The 10,662-nt window shown below is 37.4% G+C and overlaps 1 protein-coding gene and 1 pseudogene across 1 annotated transcript; both read right to left on the bottom strand.

The window, feature by feature from the left end:
• Positions 1-690: 690 nt before the first annotated feature.
• On the bottom strand, positions 691-5,456 carry LOC120286670 (annotated as a pseudogene).
• Positions 5,457-5,603: 147 nt separating this feature from the next.
• On the bottom strand, positions 5,604-8,300 carry LOC120286671 (protein pleiotropic regulator PRL2-like). Its single transcript, XM_039299044.1, has 5 exons — positions 8,245-8,300; positions 7,960-8,083; positions 6,790-6,871; positions 6,426-6,488; positions 5,604-5,691 (listed from the first exon to the last, which is right to left on the bottom strand). Exons 1-5 carry the CDS (start codon positions 8,260-8,262, stop codon positions 5,604-5,606), a joined length of 375 nt encoding a protein of 124 aa, XP_039154978.1. The 5' UTR covers positions 8,263-8,300.
• Between the last annotated feature and the right edge of the window lie 2,362 nt (positions 8,301-10,662).

The raw sequence follows: 10,662 nt of genomic DNA, 5'->3' as shown, positions 1-10,662 counted from the left end.
GAGGAAAAGAAATGATGTTGCGCTTGTTAGGTGCGATCTCTTTACCGTTTTTAGATTTTCTTGATGTTGAAAGGTCGGCAGATTTTGAAAAAATATGGCTTTTTAGTGCGCAATGATGGCAGACATGCCGCCAATTGTGTAGGATTAAACTAGGAAATTTCATGGTACCTGCATGGGGTGGTCCAAAATAAGCGTAGAAATATAAACAATCCAACACCATCTTCCACGATGAACAAAGAGATTAGGACGGACTTTTAAATATCCCATTGACTTGTCATGAGAACATGTAAAGGGATTGGCTGCAATCATTGCATCCCACCTTGCCCCATGATTCATCCAAATGCCATTGAAGTTTCTCACAACATCTCTTCTCGCTTGATCCGACAAAAGTGACCATTTCTTACCAATTCATTGAAGGACACAACTTGAATCCCTCTACCGACCAATCAGGACCCCGTCGTCGTTGGAGATGGTTTCTCTACGAGACTTCGGGAGCCCAAAAGGGTAAGGTTGAATTGGCTGAGATAAAGAAGGTAATCGACGTGTATATAAATACGTCGAAAAGTCAACAGACAATATGACCACGTTGAGTTGCCTTAAAGAGTGAAAAAAAAATGTCATTCCCTCGGTTTGCAAAATTGCTAAATTGTCCCCAAACAAAGCGCACGATGCATGGATGCATCGTCTCTATCTCTCAAACACCCCGCTTTTTAAGGTTCACAGACAATCACAAACATCACACAAGGATCTTTCCGCCATCCTCAACTTTCCGGAGCATTTGTACAGAATACGGATACTATAATTTGAGATACAATTACATGATCTGCAGAAAATCAAATTTGCCCTCTGATTTCTGGTTTTCATTCTGGCTCAATTCTGCTCCATCAAGAAAAACGTTCATAGAACTATCTTGGCAGGCTGTATGCCATTCCACAGATGCTTTCTTCCGAAGAGTAGATGCAGAAGATCTGTTGGAGCAACGGGCTGCATGAAAGGATGGACGTGTTGCCGAGCGGTGACATAAGATTGCAATAGGATGCCCACAAAGAACTAGAACCGCCTGATATCTTTGGGAGGCTTGGAAATTGAGAGGGTGAGTTTCTGGGGTAGCAAGCTCATCCTCTTTCCACATTTTTATGGTCTTGTCCGCCGCGCTGACACCAGCCGTGGAACCAGTTAAGTCATAGGAGAGAGCATATATTCAGCTTCGCTCTCCAAGGATCCTGAATGCAACTCATTAGAATTTTTATATTATTATGCACAATGAATTAGGAAAAACCTCTTGAAATGATGGAAATGTTTGGCACACATACCAGGCTGTACAATTGTATGAGCTTGCTGGAAGCCAGCCACTCTTCCAGTCCCAGAACCATAAGCTCCCATTGTCACTAAAAACCAAAAAAGTTAAAGTAAAATTGAGAAGATTTCTGTCAATGCATCAACAAAGGAAGATGGAAGAGGTAGGGTGGGAAGAAGGTTTTCCTCACATTAAGTCGAGATTTATAAGTCGTCAAAGCTTAGTAAAGGAAGTAGATGCTTGACAACATCTTAAGATCTCAAACACCACCAACCGTTTTTCTGCACTGGACGTATCAAGTTGACACAAAAGAAAAAAAAAAAGTAAGCCAAGAAACACACCTCCAGTAGCCATCACACCTTCTTCATTGACTGCCATTGTGTTGATTATGGTTTTCTGCTGTGAGCTGTTTTATATAAACATTGCGATACATTAGACATTGCTTTGAGGAATTGATAGATAGATGAAGTGTAATCTGTACAGAATTAGACTGTAGATGCCACTCTTAAGAATTGAGAAAACTTATTCAAAGCCTCAGGCCTTTAGGCCATGATGTATCCCAACTTAAATTGTGCAAAAATAGCACATATTTAAGGACAATGCAGGAAGCAACTTCTTTACTACATGAATGTAAAAGGCTGAAACCTTTGTCCCTGAGAAGGCTAAGCACCAGATTAGTCTAGAGAAGTCGTATCAGCACAAAACAACAGGATTCAAGGGTACTCATGGCTAACCTAGCCGTCTCACCACTGTCTGAACTTCTACAGAGAACCTTTTATCAATTTTTTTCAAAAAATAGAACACATCTACCATGCAATGTGAAGAAAAAGGTTTCTCAGCATTATCCATTGATTTAATCACATAGGATTTATATGAGGTGACAGAGCACATATTATAGTTCAATCTGCCAATAAGAATAGTCCAATCATATGCTTCACTTGACATACCCAATCAATTATCAATCGCGTCCCAAAATCAAACAGAAAAAATATGCATATTGCATAAGATGTGCAAATACCATCATTTTAAATAAAATTAGCAGAGAATTCTTTGGTGCAGTAGAAGAAAGTCTGCAATCTTAAAAGAATTGAAGACAGTACGTAGTATTCATCTAGAGCAATTAGATCACCGAAAAAGGCTCAATATCATAGACACCCTTCTTCGCATAAAGATGGTGTGTTTTCGTAGACATGAGAAGAAGTGGTCTCAAACAGAAAGCCCTCAAATAGATGCTAAACAGACAGCCAGGGCTTATTTGACTACTCACAGCATGTTGTGGAGAAATTCCCCTCGAGGAAGCTGGAATTTCTTGATGTTATCAGCTGATGCAGATGCGAAACAGTTCCTGTAATAAGGGAAAGCATAAGACAACATTAAAGACATTAAACAGGTTTGATACAAGTATTAACTAATCTCTTGCAAAATGCTTACTCCTTAGGATGCTGAGCCATTGCTCGCACAGATTTCTTATGGTTAGTGAGAGTTGTCATTGTTTTTCCTGAGGCAGGTTGCAAAGAGACCAAAACACATTGTGCAATGAATATGATGGATCAACAAAAACAGAATCAATACGGAAGGCAATCGCAAAAAACATTATATTACCATGTCTAAGGTCCCAGAACTTGATTAGTTGTATCATGGGAGCCAGTTACAACTTGTGGATCCTGGAATGTCAATAGTATCAGAAGAAATGTCTGTCGCTTATATAAGCACTATCCAGAGCCAAAATTATAAGATATTTCCGTCATATATAACCATTATCTAGAGATGACTTAGAGAAAAAATAATCACTGCTTCAGAGTATAACGAGTTGAACAACACAGCCAAAATCTGACCATCAAGTTCTCAATTTTGTAAAAAACCTAGAGAAGAAAGAAATAGAGTAAATGGACTGGTCAGTTCAACAAATTGAACTGGAAACCAAGCTTGAGTCTGGTTTGGTTTTCTTAAATACCTCCGGAAAAACCCTCGATTGGACCACAGTTCGACATGTAAAACAGGAGAGCTGTCAATATCGTTAAACAGACTTAATTTCTACAAAACAAAAGTGACGTGTCGAGGTTAGGGTTAGGTGTAGACCTCTCAAAGAAGTACCACTGTGCTGCTCTCGAGTTAGCTGAGTAAGCATCCTACTAAAAGTGATACAGTGATTTTATCAACTGCTTCTCTCTCTCTCTCTCTCTCTCTCTCTCTCTCTCAACTTTAAAAATGAATGACGAAGCATGTGGACAGGGGGACCAAACTATTCCCTAAACTCTGAAAACAGCATGTCTCCGTCTGCCGAGAGCTAGTTGTGTCATCAATGACAACATCACAAACTGTGAAAGAAGAGTTGACCGTTGCCCCAGACCCTCCACCGCTTTCCCTATGCTCTTGCTCTCTCTCTCTCTCTCACTCACACACACACACACGCACACACACAAAGAGAACCCATCATCACTGCTTTGACAGAAAACCTTATTCTACTTCTTAATTTATCAGAGTTACAACAACATAAATCACCAAGGCTAATTTCTTTGTTCAGTCTAAAAGTAGAAGCATCCATTGAAGTTGAAAGTTAAGAAGTATAAAACTCGTTAATGTCATCTTGTGCCTCATGAGAGATAAACTAGTGAGTCACAGAGAACTGCAACCAAGAGACTAGTCATGGACTACATGATGCTGAATTCTCCATGCAACATGTTGCAGGATCACTATATTAAGAGGTCATACACTCAAAAAGGGAGACAAGCCAGACTGCATCCATAGCAATTTAGCACCTGATTGTCCTCACTTTTCTCTCTACATAGGGTTGCTACGGGAAAGGCTTTGCCAAAATATTCTGATGTTAATTAATAATGATAATTAATAATTTTGCATACCGTAGGTCGAATTTAAGACCGAACAAACTGTATTATCATGTCCAGAGAGTGCAAAAATTTGCATTTTACTCCGGATGTCCCATACCTGGATATTTTTGTCCGTCAGTAATCAGCTTTTAAAAAAAATAAAATTAATCAAGCCTAAAAAATGCTCCTGTTAAGAATTCCATTTTAATGAGGGAATCACTATTTATTTTTCCATACCCGACAGACAGAATCACGTCCTCCAGTGAGCAAAATGTCAATAGTAGGATGAAGAGCCAAGCAGTAAACACCACTAAGATGACCATGATAAGACCGGATAACCTGAAATAGCAGAAAGCATTCTTTTATTTAAATGTGTTCAACTAATTGAACACAGCGCTTCACATTTGATGAGGAGATAGATTTACAACCTTATTCTGCTCAAGATCAGCATTTAACTTGTTTGTCATCACCAGCAGAGAACATATAAGTATGCTTACTACTCACTGCAAGGCCTGTAATTTGAAGAAGGTATAGAGTTGGAACTGTCAGAATCTGAAAAGTAGCTAGCCAAAACAAGTTCAAACCGCTAATCATTTATTATGTCAAGCACTCACCCTAATCTGTTCAATATGTCCTGTCAGTGTTAGCTTCAGCCTTCCGCTTGTAGATCCCATATCTAGAAAAAGAATATCAATATAGAAAGCTTGAATGCGCAGATTTCACAAAAAAAGGGAAGTTGATGAAGAAAGCATATGGTCAACCAGAATGCATGCGACGAAGAGAAAAGAGTCAACTTAAGACCCCCTCTGGTTGGGGGCATTTGGAATTCATCTCTGCAATGTCAACGCTCATCTATTTCAAAACTTTAATAGCAATTTCCATCTCAAATTGTACTTTATACAATTAAATCACAGAGATCATGCAATTGGAAATAACATTAGAAATAAGGATATCACTTCAAAAAAGTTTCAGAACAAAATGCTGCCATAGAAAGAGTGATCAACTCTTCTGGCAACTCAATGATTCTAACAATCATCTCGTTCCTAACCAAAAGAACCATACATAGAAATGTAGATTAGCAAAATGGTAGCAACCAAAAGAACTAAAAAGTGAGCATCTATGATCAGCAAATTTTACAAACAAAAGAAGACCAGGAATCATCAAAAAGCACAATTGTAAAAGCTTAATACCTTAATTAACCGATCTGCAGAGCCAGTGCAGAACCATTGATTGCTAGGATCAAATGCAATAGATCTCACCCATCCCAAATGCCCACTTATGACCTGCACATACAAAAAGGAGAAAACAAAACACATAACAATCCAAGCAAGCGAGCAAATAACTGCAGATACGATAACATGGACAAGACACAGCTGTATGATAGTTTCAAATGTATAATTATCACATGACACCATAACTATTACCGAAACAAAAACAAGAACTTTCTTCTAGCTTCCAGAAAAATTAGGCCACAATTCTCACCTGTAGTTCTTCCATGGAGGATGCCACACAGGACGTGGCCACCTGCTTGGAAGTCTTTCCATAATGGCTGAGGTAGACAAATTCCTAAAACAGAGTGAGAGCATGACGCCAAAGCAAATTAAGTACTTTAGAGCAGAACTTTAGATGACTCAGTGATCCTTGAATGCATGAGTCGAATTATGAGAATCCATAAACAGCTTTTCTCAGAAACCATTAAGAAATGTTCTGATGTTACTTCAGTGGATTGCGGGAAATAGATGAATGTCAACGTATTAAAAAAGTAACAGTAATAGGAAAGTCCTATTTTGACTAAAAATATAGGATACATAGGTATTTGCCCTAGTTTGTCAATGCCTCTGAATAATTACAAAGCATAAGCAACTGATGCATGTAACAGACACTACACCGGCTATGGGTCCAACGATTAGGTGATGTAGAACAACTAGTCTTGATGGAGATTAGAATTTCAGAGCATGATTACAATGACCAGCAACTCATGAAGAGTAAATTTCTTTAGGCTCGACAAACAGTAATTCATAAAATCAAACAATTTAAAAATCAAAACTTGCTAAATTACACAAATGTGATCTCTTAACTACCAAAAGGGAAGAATTACCAACACATGTAGACCTTAACCTCTTCTAGTCAAAGGTTTGTGTGTTTAAACCAAAAATATAAATATAAAAAATGTTCTTTTAGATTTAAGGTCTTTCTATTGAAGAAAAGTTAAATTATGCGACCGATCGCCTTAAAGGAAAAAAAGAAGAAGCAAAAGACATCAACAGACACTAAAATAGAATGCAATACAACATATTTACCTGTCTGATGATCCAGAAGCAGAGATAATAGCAGTGCCTTTTCCATGTAGACCAACATCATTTCTGAGGAAGATGCATGAACATGAGCAACATTATGTCGAATGTTCTACTGAAAAAGCTTTACAAACAAATTTGAATAAAATCCACAAAGAAAACTACAAAATTAAAAGAGCTGCAACACATCAAAAAAAGAAGAAGCTGGAATCAGTAATACCACATACAGTGGCCAAAAATCTGAATGTTTTCTTTTTTGATAAGCAATTTGAAAAGCATAAAATGTGTGAGATATCTCCGTGAAGGTATGAGGGTAACTTGATTCTCTTGACCAAGGGATGGTCGTTTGAAAGAGAAGAAGGGTACTAACAATCCTTGAGGTCGTAATGATGGACCAACAGTTAAAGCATTTTGAGACTTTTCCATTGGTGGAATTTTAGAACCTTCTGGACCTGCAAAAAGAAAGGAGTTTATATCAAACGATGTTTAATTTGGCCAGCCATAGTGAGCATTCTCACGAGTTATAAATCTTCTTCAAATGTAAAAAAATTCACAAAAAAAATTCTCATGACTCATGATTCTTTTTTAAATGTAAAAAATATCAAAGGATTCATCACAATTTAATTTAAAACTCAAAAGTTCAATAAATGTTCTCATCAAGGAAAACAAAAGAAGAAGAGAAGTCAAAGCTTCTGTTATTTAACCTACGGAAGAAACATATGTCAATCAGCCCACTAAGGTTTTCTTCTGACCCACAACAACTTAAAATTTATAAAATTTGTCATACAAATTCAGACTACAGACCCACATGCATTATAACTACATATACTTTGTGGGTGATTTAGTAAAGCATCAAAGAATCAGTTATAAATAAATTGACACTCAAAGTTAAAATGCACTCCCCGAGGAAAGCTAGAGACGAAGAAATGTAAAACCTTCTCTTCTTTATAACCAGGGGAAGAAGAAACATATATCAATTAGCAAATTATCGCCTCAGTTCTCTTCTAACTGTCTACAACTTCAGACATATAGGAAGTTTGTAAATAGAATTTGACACTCTTTCTTCCCTCTAGTAAAAACAGCAAAATGGTATCATTCAGAATGACAGCACTGAGGTCTCCCATATACACCGTTACCAACACAAGATTGGTTCACTATGTCTAGTATGCCACTTGACACTGTCTTTATTCAACAAAAAGAAAAGTCTGCATTTAAAAAGACTGAGGCCAATCGATTGTAACATTAGTTTAACGGGCAACTAAATGCCCTAACTTATAATTGCTCCTTCAACAGATTAAATTCGTTAAAAGCCATCAATAATAGGATAACCATCAAAAGAACACAAGTAGTTAGATACCAGGAATCAAGAAGCTAACAACTTTCCAATTATCAAGTTCGAGTGGTGCATGTGTCGATTTCCAGATGTTAATAACAACCCTTCTATGCACATAATGCGCACAACAGCTACACAGTCAGCTACACATTGCGCAGAAAAAAGAAGGCGGACCCATGATTTAGAAAGCAGACAAACATAGCGCACCCGGAAGAGCAAGCGCATTGGAAGCCCCGGCAGCTTGTTGGCTTTGATTCTGCGCGGCGCCGCTCTCCTTCCGCTTTGGAACCTGGTCCTCACTCCCGCTACCTCCACCGTACTCGAAATTAAGCTACAAAAGCCGAAACCCGAACGTCGCTCAAAAGGGGCCTCGCTATGATCAACAGCCCCGCAATCAAACGACCAACCAACGCCCCCACAACAAAAAACCGCTTCCCGGCACTCAAGGAAAACGTACTCGCCAGGAGAGAACCACGAGAAGCCACTACTAACCTTGTAGCTGATGCGCATCTTCTTGCTGCACCCAAGAACAAACCTCTGTCAGCCTCGAATTCAACCGCAATTCGATTTAGGGTTTCCGAAAAGGGAAAGATTCGAGGTCGAAGCGGGAAGGAGGAGATGGGTACCTCGGGGTCGGGAGGAGCGATCTGGCCGTGGACAGGGGAGAAGAGATCGAGGGCGCGCTTGAGGACTGAAGCTGAGCTTCTTCAGGGACTGCGGCTCCACCGGCTCCATCTCCAGCGCCGGCGCCAGCATCGACCTGCCTTGCCGCTCCGATCCTCCGGTGGACGGTGGCTTGGAAATGCTTATTAGGGTTTTGGCGGTTCAGCTTTGTGCTGCGTTGCCCTCTGCACTGTGCTGGAAGCAAAGCAATCGGAGAGGGAGAGATAATAATAATAATAATAATGAATGAATGATGTTAATATGACCTCTCTTTTTTTCCTTCCTAAATGCCTTTTTAAAAGGATTTAGAAATTGAATGAAGATGAACCTATGATTTGAAAAATTATGACAAAATCAAATATTTATGGACTCCATGCCTATTTCTCCCTCTTTTAAAGTTCACCCATTTAATTTTTCTCATGGATCTTAATATCCAAAAAATCTAATAGTAAATACTATCTACTGAAAATAAAAAATCACCTTAAAATAAATAGTGCTTCTCAAAAGTAAAAATGAAGAAAAATATATAAGTAAATCACATATAATTATGCATGTGTCGACGGCAACTCCTTGGACGCCGAATAGCTTGTACAGTTAAGGCCCGTTTGATTCGAACTTTTGGAAATCTTTCTTGGGAGAATACAAATATCTTTGAGATAAAGGGATTTTAGAAATGTTAGACCGTTTTGGTAAACCAAAACTAAAAAGTCTTTAAAGAAAACCATTTGGTAAACTTGTATTTGAAAAGTTATTTGGTGTGACCAAATTAAATATTTTAATTTTAGTATTTTTAAAATTGCAAAAAGAAATAATGAGTATATAATATTTTACATTTTCATGTTGAAAGTAATATAAAGATACATATTAGTAAATTTATTTAAAAATTATATTAAAATAATTTGATTATAAATTAAATGCAAAACTTAACTTTTAGCTTAAGGTTCTTTTAGGTTTGTTTTTAACTTTGAATATTTTTTTAATTATTGCAGTATTAATCATCTTCGTTAATTAATGATTATTCTAGTGTATTGATAAAAGTTGTGCTATTGATTGTCAAAAGATAAAAATGATATAAAAAGGAAAGTGAACTTATTCGGGTGGATGGTAAAGCGACCGATTGTAGATGCTAATTTTTTTGAGTAAGCACCGCATATAAAAAGGGAGGTCCTAATTAAGAGAAATAAAACCAAGTCTCTCTCATACAAATTTGACTAGAAAGAGTCATTTCATGATAGTAAACATGGTCATATATGTCCGAAAAAAAGAAATACGTTATACTTAGTATTACAAATCTCAACGACTTTGTAAACTTATCGATATTTCATCACATAAAAAGCCATGTCCGGAGATGCATATGAATTTGAAGTACCCAACACTTCATTTGCATCATCATGGTCAATCAATCCATAATCGGGATCCACTGCTTGTTCAAAATCCGTATCAGTCATGTTATTTCTCCGTATATAATTGTGCAAAGTCATTGCCGCTACCACAATTTGCACTTGCTTCTCATAGGGATAACTTGGCATATGAGTTAAAATTCTCCACTTCTGTTTTAATACACCAAAAGGCTCGCTCAATTGTCGAGCATAGAGAGAATGGGCACGGTTGAACACTTCTTGATATCCCGTAAGTGAAGGACCTTCTTGAAACTTTGGTAAATGATATCTAACTTCTTTATATGGCCCCAGTAAATAACATCTAGCATATATATATATATATAAGATGATTTGGATATCCAGCATCTACTAAGTAATATTTACCTACATATATATATATATATATATATATATATATATATTGTAAATTTAATCAACATATGCCAATTAGATATATGGATGTATCTAAACCATTGACTAACATACCTAGAGGAGAATGGGGAAAATTTGCATCACGTCTTCCAATAGCTTCATAAAAGATACGGGTATCATGAGCTTGTCCCTCCTAACCGGCCCAAACATAGACAAATTCCATATTAAAATTACATATGGCTAACACATTTTGAGTTGTTGTTCATTTTCGACCAATAAAATGAATTTGATCATACTTAGGTACAACCGCTAGAATATGTGTGCCGTCAATAGCTCCAATGCAATCCTTAAAATATGGATAAAATCGTCGATCTTTCTTGATCTTCTATGGAACTTTTCTATATCGTGGATCAGTTGGTTGGATCAAATATTTTCCCATATCGCATACTTTATCTAAAACTAAGTTAAAGTGCCTACTTATGGTTTCCCCGGAGCG

Source organism: Eucalyptus grandis, chromosome 8, assembly GCF_016545825.1.
Source record: "Eucalyptus grandis isolate ANBG69807.140 chromosome 8, ASM1654582v1, whole genome shotgun sequence".
NCBI classification, from domain to species: Eukaryota; Viridiplantae; Streptophyta; class Magnoliopsida; order Myrtales; family Myrtaceae; genus Eucalyptus; species Eucalyptus grandis.
The sequence above is the reverse complement of the archived record's forward strand: the minus strand, read 5'-3'. Positions and strand labels throughout refer to the sequence as shown.